The sequence below is a fragment of the Trachurus japonicus genome, chromosome 9 (assembly GCF_045865225.1).
Source record: "Trachurus japonicus isolate A0001 chromosome 9, Traja_1.0".
NCBI lineage: Eukaryota > Metazoa > Chordata > Actinopteri > Carangiformes > Carangidae > Trachurus > Trachurus japonicus.
The window spans coordinates 38,927,481-38,948,895 of NC_140915.1; the positions used below are offsets into that span (position 1 = coordinate 38,927,481).

General features: G+C 42.1%; 1 protein-coding gene across 39 annotated transcripts in view; it reads right to left on the reverse strand.

Moving 5' to 3' along the window:
- Positions 1-329: 329 nt before the first annotated feature.
- arvcfb (ARVCF delta catenin family member b) overlaps positions 330-21,415 on the reverse strand; it is a 225,394-nt gene continuing 204,308 nt past the window's right edge. For 13 of the 39 annotated variants that reach the window (XM_085787834.1, XM_085787821.1, XM_085787813.1 and 10 more), the window contains 9 exons: positions 15,258-15,385; positions 12,957-13,107; positions 12,115-12,307; positions 10,735-10,846; positions 9,698-9,785; positions 8,403-8,456; positions 6,571-6,662; positions 3,972-4,084; positions 330-446 (listed from right to left, as the gene is read on the reverse strand). In XM_085787834.1, the coding sequence (XP_085643960.1) occupies positions 3,983-4,084; positions 6,571-6,662; positions 8,403-8,456; positions 9,698-9,785; positions 10,735-10,846; positions 12,115-12,307; positions 12,957-13,107; positions 15,258-15,385 (920 nt within the window). In that variant the 3' untranslated portion in view covers positions 330-446; positions 3,972-3,982. The remainder of the gene's footprint in view (positions 447-3,971; positions 4,085-6,570; positions 6,663-8,402; positions 8,457-9,697; positions 9,786-10,734; positions 10,847-12,114; positions 12,308-12,956; positions 13,108-15,257; positions 15,386-21,415) is intronic. The other 26 variants (XM_085787839.1, XM_085787837.1, XM_085787819.1 and 23 more) reach the window with 3 other exon arrangements.

A 21,415-nucleotide genomic window follows, 5' to 3' on the forward strand; every position in this document is an offset into this window, starting at 1 on the left:
AAAGTAAAGGTAAAAATATCCATTTTCCATCTCTTCTCCCACAGGTTTCCTTCCAGCACACGTTTCTTTTCCATTCACTTCCTTCACTTCCTTCACTTCACTTTGCCGTCCCGCCACATGTCCATTCCTTCAACAGCACCGGCCTCTGTCCGTTTCTTGTCACTGGTAGAGCTCACCAAGAGTCAACACTGTAAAATTCACATGATGTCCAGTGGGAATGTAGATATGAGAAAGTAGTAGGAGAAGTCACTTTTAACTCTTTTTTTATTTTCATTTTTCTGAAAAGCATGAGAATGCTGGCTGTTGCTGGGTAGTCGCTGTTGTGATCATTATTTTTTTTAAATCCTCTTTTCTGTACAAAGTCCAACTCCAAAGATAAGCTCCATGTGAAATGGCAGTGGTGATATGAGAGATCCTCTTCTAGCTGGGGTGATGCACTTTTAAGCCTGGAGCAAATGGACAAGAGAGAAAAAAACATCAGAAGAACACTTCTACAGAGTTAGAAGTAACAGTCAGTGAAGAGTTTCAGTCCAAACGCTGCTTATATATACACTGTAAAAATGACAAATGTAAAATATGTATGTATAATGACTTAAAGGACCAGGCTGGTAATATTAAATGTGTTTGTTATTGTCTTCAAGTTCCATGAAAAGACCAATATCAAATGTGTCTCTCAACACCTTCAAGACTTCCTTAGTGTGGCATTCATCCCCAACCTCATTTTGTCTAATGTAAAACTGTGGGATCTGTATGTGGAAAACAGGTGTGTGTAATGTGAAACAAGCCACTCTTAATTACAGACAAACCCACAGAGAATTAATACTCAGTTGGCAAGAAACAAGACCTGAAATTTATGTAATTAGTGTTGTTGTATCAATGAGGTGATAATATGCCTGTGCTGTGTCTACATCTAATTGTGCTGCCTTCATGGCCAAGGGAAGATACAGTAACTGAAGGTGCTGAACTTCTGTTCACCAGTGACTGAAGTTACCAAACCAGATATGTAACAACTCTTTCCATCCCTGTCACCCACAATATGTCAAACACCTCTTAAAAAGGACAGAATTAGTGAACGCTGTTTTCATCATTAACACACTGCGATACAGGAATAAGACATATCAAGCTTTGGCTAAATAGATAATACTTGTTACTGTCATTGTTGATTTTGGTCTTTTCATGGGATTTGTTGACAATAAGAAAAATAATCATCCTGTAAATGTCATACTAAAATTCAGTTTTTCATAGTTGGATCACTGATTAAGAATTTGGACTGAAATTCTCAGTTCAATTCCACTTGTACGATGGCTAGACTGTTACTTGGCATAATAACTGTCAAAACATGCTCTAATAATGACAGTCCAGATGGCAAATGGAGTGGAGAAAAGAGACGGCAAAACAGATGCTGCGTGTGCTGGAGTGGAAATGACTTACCTGATGCTAATTCTTTCTTTTACCTGTAGCGGTTGTTTTTAATAAAGTGGAAAAATCATAATGTGTACCAAAAAATCATCTAATTTCTCTAGAGCCACACTATGATGTATTTCCTAATGCAATGGATGGAGATGAAAGGAGTTGGACAGACTGCCACTGACAGAGACGACTGAGACAGGAAGATGACAACGAGGAAGACGGGGAGGTCTGATGGGAGGCTGCTAGCACAGGAGACGACAACAGAGGTGAGGAGGAGATAGAGATGCTGCAGGTACAACAACGACAACTACTGAAGGTCACCGAGATCATCTGGCACTGGCAGTCTCGCAAAAGCCATTTATTGGTCATTAAATAGTGGGTCAGTTTGGGGAATTCACTCAGACACTTGCAAAGTCTGAGGTCGGACAGTGTTCCTCTCTTCCATGGATATCCTTATGAATTGTGTTAAGATTTTACAGCAGTTTGCAGCTGAGGTGTATGAGCATGAAAAATGAAACAAACTAAGACATTCACCTGCCTTCAGATCCGTAGGGACGTTTTAACAAAACAATGTCTTCAATAGAGAAAACCCTCTCAACAGAAAGCTTTCATTAGTGGTTTTAGTGGCTCTATTCTGTGAAACTGATGAAAGCCTCCTGCTGAAACACACTTGACTCTCTCTGAGAGACACTTTATGAAATCTCTCAATCCACAGAGAAGCTGAATTTCTATCTTTGTCCAACTTAAGTAGACATCTGCAGTATGTTACTGTACATAAGAAGCCACTCACAAATCCTTTATACTATAGATTTTATATAAAATATTCAAACTGTGGTAACAACTGCTGATATCACATTGTATGTCATTTGAATTCATGTTGCCTCGTGCTCACATGAATTCACATTACAACTCTGTCTCCTGCATATTATATGAGAGTTGATAATGTGTGAATGTGTGTGAATGCATTGTATGTGTTGGCTCTCCTCATCACCAAATCAGCTTACATGAATTATTTATCTGAGTTCATCTTGCTTTGACCCAGGAAATTGTCTGTACGGAAATGTAGAGATTGTGTGTATGCATATGCATGTGTGTGTGTGTGTGTGTGTGTGTTTGTACGCATGAGCACAAATCTGTTCCTTTCTCTCTATCGCTTTTCATTAAGGGATAACTGAGTCTCTGGAGGATCCATCTGGAGTGCAGAAGAATGATTCCCCTTCATCATTTGCCACCACTTTCAGCAAAGGCTGTCAGGGGAAGCAGTGAGTGAAGCTGGGCGTACATTTCAATCAGACAGGTGGTGCTGAATTGTAAACACACACCAAAGCCTGTCTGCTGTTTCTGTGTATTACAGAGAGGAGAAGTCACAATGTCGTTTTTTTTTTTTTTTAAAACAGGTGTGTTGAAAATGTGTGTTTACTGCGAAAGCAATATTAAAACACAAACTCAGTATCCAGAGAGCCCTGCACTCCTTGGTTACTGTTACTATGGCTTTCTAGCTTTCTGTTTCCACACAGGTGCAAAAACTGACTGGATGTTTGGCCCTTGAAATTTAATGTAAATTTTGAAACTACAGAGATTTCACTGTGCACAAGAGCACGGCTAAAACAAGAAAAAGATAAAAAATCCTGCTGTAGATGTTGCTAGTTTTGGTAGCAACTCACACTAATCTTGGCTCCTTGAGTTGTTCATAAACACTTTCCCCTTGGAATTCTTATCACACATAGGTAATGCACCAGGAATTAATCAGTACCCTCACCAGCTTGTGTAGACATGGAAATAAAGGAAGTTAAGTACTGTGAGGGAAATATTGAATCTCATTCTCATATCCCAGTTAGATAGTTTTTTGTGTTTTCAAACTAAATGTTAAAAGTTAGGCTGCCAGCTTCCACACACTGGGTGAATAACACCCAGTGGATGTGCATGTACAAACATGGCATTCATTCTACTGGTTTTTGGACAAGTTGGAGAAAAAAGTTCTTCAAACTCAAAACTCCTTTAAGTGCAAGGCGCTGCAGCTCTTCCAGCTCACACACACCACTCCAACATGGGAAGAAAACTGCTTCTGTTCCCACTTCCAGCTGCTGTCAGTGTTTGAGAAAGGAGTTTAGCTGGCGCTCAATTAAACTGTTACAAATGAAGCATGCTTTAATTAAAATCCACCCCAGCATTTTGTTAAACTGAAACCCCGACGTCAGGCTGTGATTGTGGGTTTTTTTGTAAGTTTTTAATCTTATAATTAAATTGTTTTGAGCACTACCTTTCCCTCAATCTAAGCATTCAAGGGCGCACAATAGGAGTTCAATCAAGCAGCAACTATGAAACTGTCGATAATATCGAACATTTTGAAACCTTACAAGTCATTTCCAAATGAATTTCAATGAAAAACCAAGGTGACTTCACCAGCTGGCTGCTGTGGGTGCAGCAGAACTACTGTACATGTGAGGATGAAAGGGAAAAAGGCGGAAATGATGAACAAACAGGGATGACAGGATGCTACAATCCAACTCAATAGGTGAAGGTTGTTATTAATTGTTGTGCTTTTATTTTTTAAGACCTACCATGCATGCATTTAGACCCAGGAGTCAACAGGCTGGGGCTTAACATCACAAGCGTCCACCAGACTGACCGCAGGCCTGTTACTCCTGATATAGTGTTTCCTATTTGTGTCATTCTGTGGCCACAGGAGGACGGGTTAAAAAAAAAAACACAGCAAAACAAAAAGAGGTCAATACATTTCAGAAATACACACACACGCGCACATAAATACACATGCATCCAGGATCAGAGAAGCCAGTGTTAGTTCCCTGCCTTCAGGAAAGCTTGGAAAGAAGTCAGAGTGATTACAAAACAGCATACCAAAACATGCAAATGAAAGAGGGAGAGAGAGAGGTTTCACAGCCAAGCTGCATTCAAAGCGGGCAGAACACCTCTGGGAAGTACAGACGGCAGACTTAGAAGACAGCTTTGGAGTTACGCTCGAAGGTCTGTAGACTCTGAAGACAAACACGACTATGTTGTGCTCCAGTTCAAGGCTTCAGAGCTGCTAAAAGCATCTGCCCATGTAAGAGCTGACAGTATGACTTCATTTCTAACAGGTTTAGTAGCTTAACGGTCAGTGTTGAGCTGGGTTTTTTTTCTCCTGCTAAATGTTGTGCTCAAACTGTCTCTTTAACTCTGTTCTTGTTTTAGTGTGAACACCTCCTGGACAGTAAGAAAACACCACGTGACACTGAAACCTGTCACTGAAACCCAGAAGATGAAGATGATGCTTTAGTTGTGTCGCTAAACAGGTTTCAATACAGGATTTAGAAACAGCTTTCACGAAACTCTGATGATTCCTCAGATTATCCTTTGAAATACTGTAGCCCTATATAATAATAAACAAATCTATTGTGTTAAATACACATATGTGTTGTATATAAATGTTATTATTTTTGACTGGAGGAAGCTCTTCCATAACAGAGCTGCAATCATTCTGAAGAAGTAAACTTCCAGTTTCAGTCTGACGCCGCGGGCATCTTTGATTCCAGTCAACATTTTCAAACAGCTACACTGACATATCGTCAATGACCATAAAAACTGCAAAGAGCAACTTCACACCAGATGAAAATCTTGTTCATCAAGACCTCCGGCTGATATCTAATGGTGTGGCCACAGATACAAAGGTGAAACACAACTGAACTGCTCAGTCAGGTACTGTAGGTGAACAGTGATCTTCAGCCTGGTGTGAAGCTCCTCTGCAGCAGTAGCTACCTCAGGTACTTCAGTGAGTCAGTTTGATTGTGAGAGGTTAAGGAGCAAACATGGCTCATACAATAACCTGATATTCAATTGACACAGAGATTTCTGAGTTTAAAGCATTCGTAGTCACAGTATAGAGCAGTGGTTTTCAAAGTGGGGGCCGGGGCCCCATGGGGGGCCGCCAGGAGTTCCTAGGGGGTCCTCAGCAAATTTGCGGGAAGATGAGAACAAATGCAAATAACAAAATAATAAAAAGTATTGTATTTTGGGCATTATTATAAAATCTCATTTATGATAATATAACATTGAAACCTTACTTGCCATGCTCATCTTTCTAATTGCCTGCCAGACAAATTATCATTCATGACATCATGACTATTAACTGCTAACTGTTTCAAAACTCAGTGGGTTTGCAAAGGGGGTCCCCAGCCAGATGGGGGCCTTGCCATGGTATAGAGTACATTATCTGATAGCATCCCAGATATCGACTAATACCATAGCAGACATTTTGACTCAGTTTTTAATGGTAAAGACTATGCACATTTTTAGTTTTTGTTTAATAAACAATATAACAAGTGTACAAGAACTACAGTAGAATAACTGTCCACCAACAGCAAAGTCTTGTTGTAATCCGTTCAAAATGCCACTAAAACCTTGGAAAGATTTTCAAGTGTTAGTTTCAACATGCATAGATAAGCAGACACTGTATATGACTAACAACTAAAGAGACGCCTACAGTACCAACTAACATTATGCACTCTTTATTGTGGTTGTTCTGTAATCCCACAGGCACATCCCATTAATCGAGTTCTAAAGAAGATCAAATATAAAGTAGAAAAAGCGCTGGAGAGTCTTCCGACACACGTCAGATGTTCTCTCTCCATTATCCTGCGACTCCTTGTCGAGGGTGGATTGCCAATCAGCTCCACAATAAACAAACTGTGGCTGCTGCTGTATAATCACCAGACAGCCACCTGATAATGCGGCAGTCTGTTCACTGCCAAGGCAAGGGTCGTCTCCACGAGGAGCGCTTGTTGGCGGCTTCTTTTAATCAGTCTCCGATTAATTACTTTACAGACACCAAAAGCTTACACTCAATTAACTGGTGGCTCGCAGATCTGACGCTCTCCACAGCGCCGAGCTGCAGCAGGCAACATTAACAGAGGACGACAACTTCCAGCCTATTTAAAGAATCAGTAGGATTAACAGCCTCTAATGAGGACCACCACAGAAAACATGAGGAGGGAGAGAGAGACAGAGAGGAAGGAACAGAGGGAGAGAGAGAGAGAGAGAGAGAGAGAGAGAGAAAGAAAGAAAAAGAGATGGAGAGAATGAGAGATAATAGTTCAGTGAGGCATCATTATCTGGTCCTCTATCCCTCGATCCCACCACAGATCAGAGAGGGCCGGTCTGTACCTTTAATGGCTCCCGCTCTGTCAGGTCCACTGAGCCGTCGCCCGCCTTGTATTTGCAGTCCTTGTCCCTCTGGTCAATGGTAGAGTAACCATCTAATGAGGGAAGAGAACAACAGTCAGCTAATTCTCTCTCCATCCTTGATGAGAAATAAAACCTTGAAAGGCATCGTGTTGTTTTAATTTGTGTCGAATGACAGAGAGGTTTTCTGTTGGACACAGAAAAGTATAAGAAAGAATAAGATACCAGTTTGAGCAAAGTCTTCACCTCTGTACCTCTTAAACAACAACTTTACAAAACAAAAAAATAAAGAAAAAAAGAACCCTATTAACCTTCTAATCCACAAAATGATTGACATTTTTGAGATGTAAAAGAAAAAACATATTTTTGTAACAGTATCAACTTGAGTCTGTCACATCCGTCAGTTTCAGCAGTAATAAATCAAACTTTGATCACTTGTACATCTGCTCAGACGGAGTCAGATTCAATCACTTCTCCATGACTCAGTGTGAAGCGCAATCACACAAAACACCATGTTATCTATTCATTCATTCATATATTCATTAAAACTACTGATGGCAGAGCAATACAAATATGTTGTCACAGTGTATTCTCCACACTGGGTGACATCACACAAATCATTTTTCTGATATGAGAGACCACACAAGTTAATATGTGAGGACATCAGTGCTGTGCAACGAATCCATGCGAGATGTGGCTCAAATATTAGCAGTATAAAGCACTGTGATTGGATGAAGATCTGTAAAAAAAAAAAAAAATCTTAATTTTTAAATATTTATGATTTAAGTTTGTTTTTTTGTTTTTTCCAATGTTGGCATTAGATTTTTCATATAAATCCAAGATGAACCAGTACTTTTGGTCCACTGGGTTTTTAAAGTGCTTTATAAATAAAGTTGGTATATTAGTTGATCATACACATCAAGCCTACAGATAAAAATGCTGCTATATTTTTTGCATTTCAAATTGTATTAGTTGAATATTTCAAGTTGTTTGAAAAATACAGCACAGAATCATAATTTCTACTTTGCAGCTCTGAGTGTTTTCCTCAGGGTAATCCATCTCTCTCCTTGTTGAAAATGTAAAAAGCCTCAAAAATAAATCAAATCTCAAAAAGTTTGAAATGCGACTTTGTGTCACTTTCAGCACAGTTCCTGCGGGGATCTTCAGATGCTGGATAAATAAAGACCCAGAGGCTTGAAGGTGAAGCGACATGATGCTGTCTCACCTAGGTGACTTTCAGTTGACTGTGAAAAACAACAACTGCAACATATGTAAATCAGATGACTTCCTCATTATAAAAACCCTTATTCTGTCACCTCCAAGAGGCTCAATGTTGCTGAGGTTTTTATTAACGTAAGAAAAGAAGGACTGATAGAGTTGCACTTCTATAACCACAGGATTAGTTACTCTGAGTACAGCACAGGAAATGTGCACGCAGATATATTCACGCAGTGTTTATTATGCAATAAGTGGAGAACCACCCACATCCTTTAGTGTCAAGCTTCTGATCAAAGCCCAGCTTTGTACAAACATCTTGTGAAGAGAGGGGTCTTGCATACAGCATCAAAGGGTGTCATGTCTGAAGCTCGGTCTGAAGCCATCGTACCGAGATCAGGAAGTTCAGTTATTTGAATTTTGAGATTAAATTAAAAAAATTAAATAAAAAAAACCCACACATCTTGGCAACGCTTAGTGCTAGAGGAGATGTCGAATCACAGAAGAAACTACGGGACACTGCAGGCAGATTAGAGGGGAGCTAGCCTTTTTTTTTCTTTTTTTGGGCTAAAAGGGCGATCATGCAGTCTGGCTCTTACCTGGACCCAGCTCATCCATAGGTATCATATCACCACTGCCACATTTCCTGGTGCCTGAAAAGCATTCATATGCCATTTGTACAAAAGCGGCACACACACAAACTGAGTCATTGAGCCAAAACGCTGCTGCTTTTCAGGGTAAATGGTTCTCGGCCAGTGATTGAATAAAGCAAACTGAGAGTGGGCAGGCATGAGCACCACGATTGATGTGTATGTATGGATGTAAATAGAAAAAAAAAAAAAGAAAATAGAAAAAGGGGGCCATATAGTCAGAAAATCAGGACACTAACCTCTGCTATGCTATTGACTCCTCTGTCAAAAAGATGTTTGTAGTTGGGCCAAAGTCCCCCTCCCTCTCCCACACATACTGCTGCTGTTATAGATAACCTCCACCCCCGCTTTTCCAGAGACTCATTAAAGAGCGGAGGAACATTCATTTTATTATCCCTGACCTTATTACATCAATTTAAAACAAAAAACAACATTTCAACATTTGTTCATATTCCTTCAACGCAAACTTTTTGAGGATGTCAGGTTTCAACAGCAGCAGGATGTTGTGTTCAAAGCTCCATTTCCCATTTAATGCTCTTTATTTTATCTTTGTTTTGACTCCCCAACAATGAATGGCATTACTGCAACATGTAACACACCACAGCTTCACCACACAGGAGATGAGTAATAATGTGGCGAGCATGGTGCTTAAATAGAGCCATGAAAAAATTTTAAAAAAACATACTCGTCCTCAGTGGGTGGACACACTGAGCCCAGTTCTGTTCTCCAGCATGTGTTAGTATTTTGTCTAAACCTGTTTGAAGGACCAGAGGTGGGATAAAAATGACAGGTCATTGATGTCATGTGACAGCTTGTACTGTGTTTGCAGCCAGGGCCTCTTAAAGGATCAGTCTGGTTACATGATACAGTTTTTCAGTTGTCATGAAACTCAGTGAACAAATCAAGTGAACATAGACACTGTACTTTATTCCACGTGAGTTCCACGTACACCAAACTGCTGCTGAATGAAATTGTTTAACACCAATGTGTGTTGTTAACTTCAGTCTGAGTGAGACTGTCTAAAACCTTCAGTGGAAATGACAGAATATTATAAAAAGGATATTTACTGTTTTTTTAAGGACTTTCCCAAGCTAATACTTTACATCGGTCCCTGGACTTGGTGGTGACAATAAATAATAACATTTATTTGTTCCTTATTTCCCTGCAGTATTTCCTACCTAATCCCACCCACTGGTCCTCTAAACAGGCAACATGCCTGTAAATCCACACACACACACACACACCTTGGTTCTTCTCCATCAGGGGTAGGGTGGTGTCGTCATAGCCTGGCTTGCCGTTCTTTGTTGCTTTAGGGGTGGCTGTCACTGTGGGCTGAGAGGTGACAGAGCGGCAGCATGTTAACATGTTAACATCACACAACTCAAACACAACTTGTTGTGTCTCTTTATATGTTCAAAACACAAGTGTAACATGAAACATCCTCTGGCTATAAAAAGATTGAAGTGATGAATATGTAATGCCATATAAGTGTGCCTGTGTCAGTAGACACACACCAAACAATGCTGCTTATACTTTCTGTTAAAGGGATAATTCAACATTTTGGCCAATTGGCCCATTGCCATAATCCCTATAGTTTTAGCAGTAGGTTTGTTACTTTTAATTGTCGGTGCAAGCTATTTTTAGAATGGCGGAGCAGAGCCGTGAGCTGCTCATACGTAGCTAGTAGCTACGCTACGGAGGCTAATGGGATTTCTTAGTTTCCCTCATCAAACTCAAACTCATCAAATACAAAATCCAACAACTCCACAATGCAAGTTGTGACCTGCACATTCACCACGCTATGAGATAATAATGGAACGTTACTAGACAGAGTTGTTTTCGAGGTAAACACAGAGACTGCTTGCTGAAAAACTGCCCTTGACAGGAATGCGCATCAGCGGTTTTGCTTGAATTTACCTCGAAAACAACTCTGTCTTGTGTCTTGTAATGTTTCGTTATTATCTCATAGCGTGGCGAATGTGCAGGTCACAATTTGTCCACGAGAGCGTTTTGAGCCTCCGTAGCGTAGCTCTGAGCAGCTTGCGACACTGCTCCGCCATTCTAAAAATAGCTTGCACCAACAATTAAAGGTAACGAACTTACTGATTATGACAATGGGCCAATTTGCCAAAATGTTGAACTATCCCTTTCAGCAAATACCATCTTTTCAAACATGGAAAAGTGTTTTTCTCGAACATCAACTGATTGAATCTTTTTTTTTTAATCGGGATATCACATCAACAAACTTGACAAATCCCTCCGCAGGAATATGTTACTGTACCTGAAAGTGGCTCTTGTTCCAGCCGTCCTTGGTTAAAGCGTTTCTTAACTCCTTATAGCTCCACACCGTTTGCAGCACATGGGACGCTGCCTTCGTTTCACGAGCTGATTGGCTGAAAGAACCACAACAAGGAAGAAAAAAATTTAAAAAACAACAAGAGCAATCAAAATCAGAAACCTCATCTAATCCCCAAAAACTATGATGGCTGGGTTGGTGACATAATCACACAGCGGCTGCTGCAGTAATCAATCTCCTCATTCAAAGACTTCAAGTCCCCTGAGTGGCTTCAGGGTCTAGTTTTTAATTCATAGCCAGACGAGTGCACGTTTCCCTTCATTAGCCACCTCTAAGCCACCAGTATTAATTACATGTGGGTGGGGGTTCACTTCAAAGAAAGCTAATCTCAGTGGGGTGAGAGGAATCACTGCTATTTAGTGTTTGAATGAACGATGTATATTCATGCTGCTAGAGTGACTCTGTATGATCAATACTTCACCACAAGAGGACGAGCCTTTGAAAAGTGCTCTTCATCTTAAATTAATAGTGTGGGGTGGTGCAGAGCCACTTCGTTTTGGAAAGGCTGACATTATGATGATTGAGGCACTTCTTAAAACATCGGCCATAATATCTGTTAGCTGCTCTTATCAGGTTGTTGAGGAGAACTTAGAGGAACTACTTGCTTACTGTTATATGCAGCAGCTTCAGAGGCGCCCCTGTGTAACAATGCCCTCCAGTTCTAAAAGCCTGTTAATTAATGTGTGGAGGATAGTGGTGTGTGTGTGTGTGTGTGTGTGTGTGTGTGTGTGTGTGGGCTCAGGCTTGTTAGAGTATAGTAGTGTGGTAGCCAAGCTCAGGCTATTAGAGACACATTACATTATCCTCCATGAATACTAATATAAAGGCTTATAATGCAAATTGCATTCAAGGTCACACTGTAATTATCAGTACTGTATACATACATGTCTCTGTGGTGTAGCCACAGTACTCTGGCATGGTGTACACAAACATCAACACACAAAGTCTCTTAGGTTCACTGCCAGCAACGCAAACTGTTTTTAACAGTAAACATGAATGACTGATAGTAAAAAGAAAAGGGCAATCACCTAAGCTACTGTGTGAATGAGTGTGTGTTTGGATAATCGAGTGTGTAATAAAGAAACACATTACTGCCAGTGTTGACAGTATAATTGGGAATGTGCCTTTTGGGTTCATACATGTGTGATAAAGTTGCCAAATTAATCCTCATCAAAAAGGAACAACAGACTTAATTTAATCCAAATAAAACAACATTAAGCTTTAGATTTACTCCAGAAATGACTGTAATTTCATTTCTGTTACAATAGGCTACTGTATGTGAGACCTGTGTGTGTGAAGTCTCACCTGGTCCTGTTGATGGCCACCAGCTTCTCGATGGCCTGCGCCTGGATGAGGGAGCGGGCGTTTTCAGAGCTGTCGGTGACGATCTCGTGGATGGTGTTGAGGATGGCGACCACCGTGTCCTCCTCCAGGTTCTTAGCTGGTCGCTGCTGACCACTGGGCAGGTTGCTCACCAGGTCCCGCATGGCATAACTTCCTGTAAGGTGGAGTTTATTTGTATATTATGGTTATCACATGGCTAAGAACATCAGATTACAGTATGTTAGATTGTCTAACTTAATTAAAGACCCTTATCTTTCAGGAAACAGTTAATTATTACACACAATGGGAAGATTTGTATCTGTCATTTGATAAACAATGATGGATAAACTTTACAAAAATGAATAAATGACTTATTAAAATGGATATGAGAGCAGCTCTGTTGACAGGACTGAAAGATTAAGACCTTAAATGATCTAATTCTGTGGTAGTTATACAGATCAATACATTTAGTAGTTTTTTTGGGGAGATAATTTTTGGATTATTCTGTTATATATACGTATTTAAGTGATATTATGTAAGGGTTTTGAAGTTTTTAATGGTATATTTGTGTTTATTTTTTGAATGTTGTCATTATTTTGAGGATTTATATCCTGTATCAGATGTATTTTCATTAAATTTCATTATCATTCATTAACTGTTGTTGTAACACCATGTTAACAGTTATTACTGTAATGACTATTCAAATTTTTTTAAGTACAGTTTAATCTGAGGCACTTGTGTGTAAGCAGTGGTCATGCAACAAGACTAAGGACATCACAGTGGCGTCTGATGTGTGTGTGGTATTACAGTAATAGAGTTTGTACCAATCAGGTCCTTGTTGCGGCGGTCGATGGACAGGTTGCGCAGGGCGATGGCCACGGCTCGGACCACCTTGTCGGAGTCGGAGCGCAGCAGCTCCACCAGGATGGGAAGACCTTTCTCTTTACGCACCGTGGCTCGGATGTAGTTGGACCACTACGGAGGAGAGAGAGAGAGAGAGAGAGAGAGACAGAAGCGTGTTGTGACTGCTTTTTTATGGATTCAACCTTTCACCTCTGGAGGAGGCTGAGTGAGCGCACGCTGTCGGCAGCATCCTGTTTGATATTCATGCGGACCTACAGAATCCCACCAAGGAGCTGCCCAGCATGACCACCCGTCTCTTCTCTAGAGCACTGGGAAAAGCTCCGGTGGAGGAGTCCAGGTCACCTCCACAACACCGGCCGAGGGAGGAGAATCATTCACTCAGGAGCTACCAGGCGGCTCAGCACCGCTCCCCGGTCCTGACTAATTCACAGCATTACACAGTGGGGCTCTGAATGGACATGTGATATAATTTCTCTTAATTTAAACATCAGTAGATTTTACTTCTCATTTTTTTTGTAACATGAAACATTAAGATTTACATAAAAGAGTTTCTCATCTAAGCACGGATTCCCCCCCCAGAGATGTAATTAAGTAGAGGACAGGTGGAGCTGAGCCACCAGGTGGCAGTAGAGGGCCTCGGAAAACAGACCGATCCAGTGACACAGAAAAAAAGGCAGTAGCAGAGAAGGAGGAGGATTTAAAGGAGAAGCTCTGATATCCTCCCGGGAAGCATGGACACGCTTTGTCCAGCGACCAGATGTGCCAGTGTGATGGGTTTCCGGCTGCATGGGTTTGTGAGCTCGGCCAAGAATCCCGATCAGCTTCCACTGGGAGAAGGAACGCCAAAGGAAGGAAGGATTTCTCCTCAAAATGCCCACCTTAGCTGAAAATCACTACTATTGAATTATTCAGAGCGCTACATGTGAGAGTCAGGGCTGGATGTTAACTCATGAAACTAAGAAAAAAGGAGTCGAGGTGTTTTTTCCTCCCCCTCTCCAGCTGCTGGTGGATTCAGAGGACAGAGGGATGTGTTTACAGTCTGACACACGGGTGTTAAGAGAGGTGGCGTCATGATAATGCTGCCGTGGGCTGAGTGCAGCCAGTCTGCTGAAAAACATAAGTGACCGCTCTTTGCCTGCGGTGCTGCGTGTAAACTGGCATCTGACAACCGGCCTTCCCCGTTGATAACTCACTGCTGCCGACCAGCCAGACGGACGCTCAGCAGCTCCACAGCCGCGACAAATGGAATAAATGTCCAGGCCTCGCTGAAGAGCTGCTCACACCGTCCATCATCACAGACAAACATCTACCAGAGATGAGTTACGCTGTGCAAGCCCTTACACTATGTAGGCATGATATGAAGAAAGGTATTAACAATGAAAAGGGTTTGTCTACCATACATCTGTAAAGTAAAATTACATTTCCAGTGCTGCCTTCTCAGAGATACTTTGGCTGCTCAGATCTCTGTGTTGCCAGTGCAATGTTCCTTTTTCTTGTTTTGAGCCCCCAAACATCCTGGCAATCAATTTTTGATAAAGATTTCACTGGCGGAGCAGCCTGCTGCCTGCTGGTGTTGTGCTTTTTTCCTTCAGCTCTACCTCTTGTAACACAGTCACTATATGGTTTCACAGACACAATGCAACCCATGTAGAAGCTGTGCAATATATAGTTTTATAGACACAATGTAAACCCTATAGAAGCTGTGTAATATATAGACACAATGCAAACCCTATAGAAGCTGTGTAATATATATTTTTACAGACACAGTGCAAACCCTATAGAAGCTGTGTAATATATAGTTTTAGAGACACAATGCAAACCCTATAGAAGCTGTGTAATATATAGTTTTAGAGACACAATGCAAACTCTATAGAAGCTGTGTAATATATAGTTTTAGAGACACAATGCAAACTCTATAGAAGCTGTGTAATATATAGTTATAGATACATATAAACCCTATAAGCTGTGCAATATATTGCTTTAGAGACACAATGCAAACCCTATAGAAGCTGTGTAATATATGGTTTCAGAGACACAGTGTATTTGCACCTAGTTAAAGTGTCTCGAAGCATCTCTGGAGGCAGGTCTGTTTTGATCCTGTTTGACTATATATAATATTTTTTCTTTGATCTCACTCCAAAATGTCAGCTTTTGAAAGGACAGAATGATGAGAACAGGATAGATCAGGTGGAATACATGAATAAAGAAGTCAGTGTGCACATGGTGTACCCTCCCCCGACCCGACCCGACCCTGAACTCACGGTCCACTGTCCAGCGCTGAGGTTCTGCAGAGCCCCGGCAGCGGCCTCCAAAGTGTTGTAGTTCTGGCTCTCGGTCAGCAGAGACAGGTACAGCCTCACCACCTCAGGCTGATACAGCAGCTCGAAGCCTGGAGGGAAATACAGCAGAAACACACAGACCGGTCAAAACTCCCAGGCACGACACAAGCCAATTAGGCTGAGAGAGAGGGTACGGGCAGTTACAGCGCTGAGATTTATCTCCAGACTATAGGGAGGGCTCTCTGGCACGGGGGAACAGAGAAGTGTCTGATAACAGCAGAAAAACCTTGACAACAAACCACCGCCGATGGAAATGTATACGAGTCTGGAAAGCAGAAGCTGTCGATTCACTCCCACAATAGTAACACCTTAATGAAGAAATGCTGGCACTCTGTTTGGTAGTAATATGACAGCATGTTATGGCTGAGGATTATAAATGAGCAGAACACTAGGAGGAGAAAGTTATTGATCTGACAGCTCTGACCAAACTCAAAGTGTTTCAGAGGGACGTTTATCTCGCCAGCGCACGACACGTTTCACAACAGTCAATCATCAGGCCTCCTCTGTGATGGAAGCCTAATTACATTATCAGCTATTAGACAGTGGAGGGAGGCGCAGGGAAAGACAGAGGCGCCAAATCACATCAAATCAAATTCATTCATCCAGCGTTTTTTTCCCCTTAATTACGCACAAACAGGTGCAACACTAAGTGCTTTATAAAGAATCAGAAAGACACAATAATTCAATTAAGAGGACAGAGTCTGCTTCTGTCTTCTCTCAAGGTCATTCTCAGCTGTTCACACGTCTGCAGGAGGAGGAGTCATACATTTTTTATGTCCGGATACATCAGACCAGAGGAAGCACACACACACCCAGACAGATTTCTATAGCTACCTCGTAACTGGGATGCTTTACTTTACATCCGTCGCTGAGAAGTAGTTTGTGTGAATGTGGAAAATAATTGGTGGCATATCATGAAGTGTTAAGTACATGTATTTAGAGTGTGAAATCCAAACAAAGCCAGAAGTAAAGCTTCAACAAGGGCGCAGTCTGCTATTACTCACCGAGGCTTTAACAGGCTTCTGCTGCGTGGATCACCAGTTAGCTGATGCTTTGGAACTACTAGTGGCTAAAATCGTCTTTTACAGAAATACCGTTTCACCAGCAGCTTCCTTCCTATCCTCTACAACAGGACACAAGCAATTTCAAATCCCTTTTTCTATCCCTCTAGGCTCAAATTAAAGAAAACATAACCCACTGTTTCTTCCTATATCTTCTGAGGCCTATGTGCTTCCAAGGTTTCTATTTGAAAACCCCTGTATTATGTGGGCAGAGATATATGAAAACCCTATTTGATTGATGCGCAAGGGCTGACAAAGCCCTCAGTACATTTGTGAGAAGTGGAAAATGAGAATGCTTTTGTAAAATGAATGTGACTTAAAAGTATGAATAACAACCCTCAGAAGGGCATCTTCAGGTAACATCTCCTTTTTTTTATTGACTTCATTTGTTGAGTAGAAGGAAAAAGAACAGTGTGGGAGGAACAGTGTCAGATTTGTGCTTGACAAGTACAACGGAAACACACAAATTGACATTTGTGCCTCCAAATCCACATCTCACACCCATAATTTGCAGAAAGCGGAAGCCTGTGCGTACCCTGCTATTGCCAGATTCAGACACAGCAACATAGTTGTTAACACTCCAAAGGAAGGGTTTTTCATCTCTGTGGTGTTCCCCCCGCACCACAATGTGTGTACGCGTGGGTGTGTTGATGATGGGGGGGGGGGGGGGGGGGGGGGGGTGTGTGGTGCTGGGTCGGTGGATGTTACCGTAGGTGCTGCTTGAGAAATCTTCTTTTCAAAAGAAGCAGCAGACGCAGGAGTTGTTCCAGTTGTAACCATGTGCTCCAACATGAATCACATCAATAGGTTTTCTGAGGCGGTGACGCGAGAGGGACGAGTCTGCAAACCAGACACTCAGCAACATTCTGCTCTGCTCGCTCCTCAGATTTCTGGCCTACTGGGTGCACACTCAGCAAACTGGAGACCATCTTGCAGGCAGTCCTGTTGACAGACACTTCATCTCCAAGGCAGATTCTGACTGCACAAAATGTCAGCCATGTTGAACCTCTGTTGCCAAGTTTGCTTGGGCTCCAACACTGTGTCTATGATGACTGCTTTTTTTTTTTTGGTAATGTAATCCACAAAGCCACGTTTCCTCCATCTTGTCATTCCTGGGGTTTTTGGTCTGGCAACCAACTGAAGTGACTTATGAAATTGGTATTTAACAAATGAAGGACTGGAGACAAAAAAAGAGATGTACTGCTCAACAAAGGAGGATGAGAGAAGTGAGGGAAATTCACTGGGCCTTTAAACTAATTCCCTTATCCTTAGTGGAATTTCTGGCTGTTGAGCCAGAGAACATGTCTGCCTGAGCTTCCAGTCAGCATCCTCAGCCAGGGCTTAATGTCAGCACTGAGCAGCTCAGGTCTCTCCAGCCTCCTGACACCACACAGGTCAGGCTCTGTTGGAAACTGTATACTGTGTTGTTGTTGTTGTTGTTGTTGTTGTTGTGGTCACCAGTCCTGTGTTGCCTTTTGGCCTATAGCTTTCAGTTTGTTGGGCAGAATTGCATTTCTGAGGGGGAGATGAGATGTCAGTGTGACGTGACTAGTGTTGGGGCTCGTTACTCAAAAAAGTAATATATTACACATACACATTACTCTCAAAAATAGTAATGCCTTACATTACTTGATTACACCCTGGAGAAAGTAATTAGTTACATTACGTATAAAATTTTTTCTACTTTGTAAAATTGCCTGAGATGCATAAGATGGAAAGAGAACATACCAAGGAGTGTTCTTTAGGCTCTTTATTACCATTGAGCCAAAAAGCCATTTCTTGGACAACCAACAATCAGATGATGTCACTTTGTCCAATGTTGTTAAAGGTATAATATGTAGGAATTCCCCCCATCTAGTGGTGCGGTTGCATATCTGAACGTGTTCTTGATGTTGCATTCACGTGAAATCAGGCAGACGTCAGACAGACAACAGACGCTGCATGTAACAGGATAAACAAGCGTTTATGTAAACAAGAGGTTCACCAGCACGAGGCAAAACAATACAGGCGTGACAACATGTTGTCATGGTGATGTCGTATTGTTTACCTGACCCACGTTTTACCGTCTCTCTCTGGTGGAGTAAAATGACATCCGGTTGGTTTGCCGACGGCCGTCTGCCTGACTGCACCTGAATGCAACACCAGTGCCTCCATCCTTCCTCACACTACACAGTGGTGACAGTTTTAACAGGCCGAGCCCACAGCTCCGCTCAGTTTCCATGGTTACCTACGGTCACGCTGCCACTCCACGTAAAAAATGGCGATGCAACATGGCCGCCTCGGTTCGGTGCGTCGCCCACTTATGTATTTGTAACGACTTGTAACAACTCATTCTAATGTACGAGAAAGCTTTCATTTGTATGCGGGTGTGATTCCACTTCAGTGAAATACGGATTTATGAAAGACATGTTTGATTTTTGCTAATAAAAAGCCTAATAAGTTACATACAGTGCATACATTTTTTCCCATCTCCACTTGCGGGTGGCGACTAACCAATCGGTGATGGTGAAAGATACCCCGAGCCAAACCCCAACCAACCACTGTTCCATTATTGACGGCCACCCCTCCCCCCCCAGCCCATGTACTCTTGCCCTCCTCTGTAGTGTGTGATGTGTGTCTTGCGAAATTGCGCCTATCCTGTTGAAAACTAATTAACCTAACATAAGTAACGAGCTTGGCGAACTGTAATGTGAACACGTTAAAGTAACGTGTTACTTCCAACACTGGATGTGACCTCAGCTTCGCTCAGGGCAGCCTCTTACTACTACATCCATTTCTGAGTGATAGCATCGTGTTTGCATCCAGTTGTGTAGTGTGGAGGACATGTGAGCGAACCAGCATTAATCTACCAAAGCTGCACAGAAATTGCAAGTAAAAATCGTGTAATCAACATGTTACACGACGTTACACTGCCTTACAGTCGGTTCAGTCTAACCACTGACATCAGGAGCAGCAGGCTACAGTTTTCTTGAAAAGGCTCTAATCAACACATTGTACACTACACAGCACCAGATGACAGAAGTACAGTTAGAGCCTTGCTAGTGGAGCATTTAGCCACATAATCCCCAGGAGCTGAGGTGAAAACAGGAGAGCTACAGTACAGTACATTGTTGTACTTATATTCAACAGGACTCTAAATGAATGCTGATGCTGCTCTGTGTCTGCTGGATGTGTTACATAGACAACTGTTTAATAATGGATTAAGGAAGGTGACTATGTGTCGGACATTACTGAAGTTTATCGGTTGTTTGCGCTGCTTGACCGTGTGGCTAAGAAACTAAACAAATGCAAGTTCACAAGTGAAAGCGCTTGTGACTGAAAACAGAGCGGTCCCTGCTAGAGTCAAATGATGTTTTACTTTTCATACCAGATCAGCATTAATAATGCCTGCATACAGTACTTAAGCAGCATTTTAATACTGAAGCAGGTCAATGAGATTATGTTGTATTTTATAATCTGATCATATTTTACATGTCTGCATTCATTGGTAAAATAACCAGTAGTAGCTACTAGCTCCACAATGGCAGACTTTTAGAAACAGTTTCATAAATATACATGGAAATGTTTCCTCACTGTTAGAACATGTAAATGAAGCAGCCTCATCCAACCACCTACAACACACACTGAGACAACACATCAATTTATCATTTATAAATGAATTTATCAGAGTACGACTAACATTAGTACTAACTCCCAGTGTGCTCATCCCAGCGTGACTATACTCCCCTGCTTGTACCGACTGTTGCTGTGGCAAACATCACACACAGCTGTGGCCTCCTTGTAAGACCCCTGCTGAGCCCTGCTTCCTAACTCGTGCTGAGGAATAGACACAAAAACACACACACACCTACACATGCAGCTCTACCTCGACACATGCGCTCGAGTCGTACACACACATACAAATGGGCAGATTTGGCAACACATGCACAAAATGCTCCGGAGATCTGAGCTCATCCCTAAATGAGGTGAGAGGGGAGGAGCAGCAGGTTATATTTCAAAGCAGAAGACGGCGGCAACAACTCCCACAATCGAGGGGAAAGCTCAATTAGCGCCCTGGCACTGAAGAGAAGGGGCTTTGTGGCGCTGCGGTGCATGGAAACTGGGTTAGAAAACAAAGTTGAGTCGCACTGATTGAGTGACGCTCAGTGCAGAGCTGTGGCATTAATATGGTTCAAGCAGCTTCACCATTGGCCGCAATTAAAAATAAAGTGTAGCAGTGTGACAGGCTGGTAAATGATGATAGATTCATTGATGTGTGAGGAACAGACACACACACACACACACTCATCCATGGGTGTTAACATAACCAAGATGCAGACACACACTGAGACAAACACCTCACTGACTCAATCCTCTCAGCCATCTGCCTTACTCCAGGACTCCTTGGCTGCATTCATGCGTGAACTGCACTTGTGCAAATACACACACAGACACACACTGAGCCCTTGTCCTGGCAGGTCAAAAAGTGATGTTCTTCGATCCAGTGTGTCCACATCATGTACAAGGTCTCTTCCTGGTTCTATACAAGAGCTGTACGTGTTCCATTTATTCTCCAGCGTGCAGCACTTGTATGGAGTCAGGCGTACACGACGGCGCATCACTCCCTACAGCCCATGGGGGAGTTTTACAGAGAAATGAAAGGACTGGAGGGAAAATATAAGGAGAGAATTACAAAACAGCAGAAATGTTTGTTCTTCTAAATGTCTTATGTTTCCATAAAAGGTTCCTACTCTCATGCTGTTGTCATCATCACACACACTCCTGACCTCTGCACTCCTCACTACCAGTGGCGTATTCAGGGAGTGGCCTTGGGTGGCACGGGCCACCCCTGAAATCTGATTGGCCACCCCAGGTGCCACCCCAAAATATAATGGGCTATATGCCCAGTCAGAGGCATTTTATACATTGTTTATACTGGCTTTTGTCAAGTAATTCTTTTCTCATTTACCCCTTTCCCACTGGCCAAAAAACCCGTTTAAACCCGCTAACAATCGGCTTTTGGTGGCAGTGGCAAAGGCG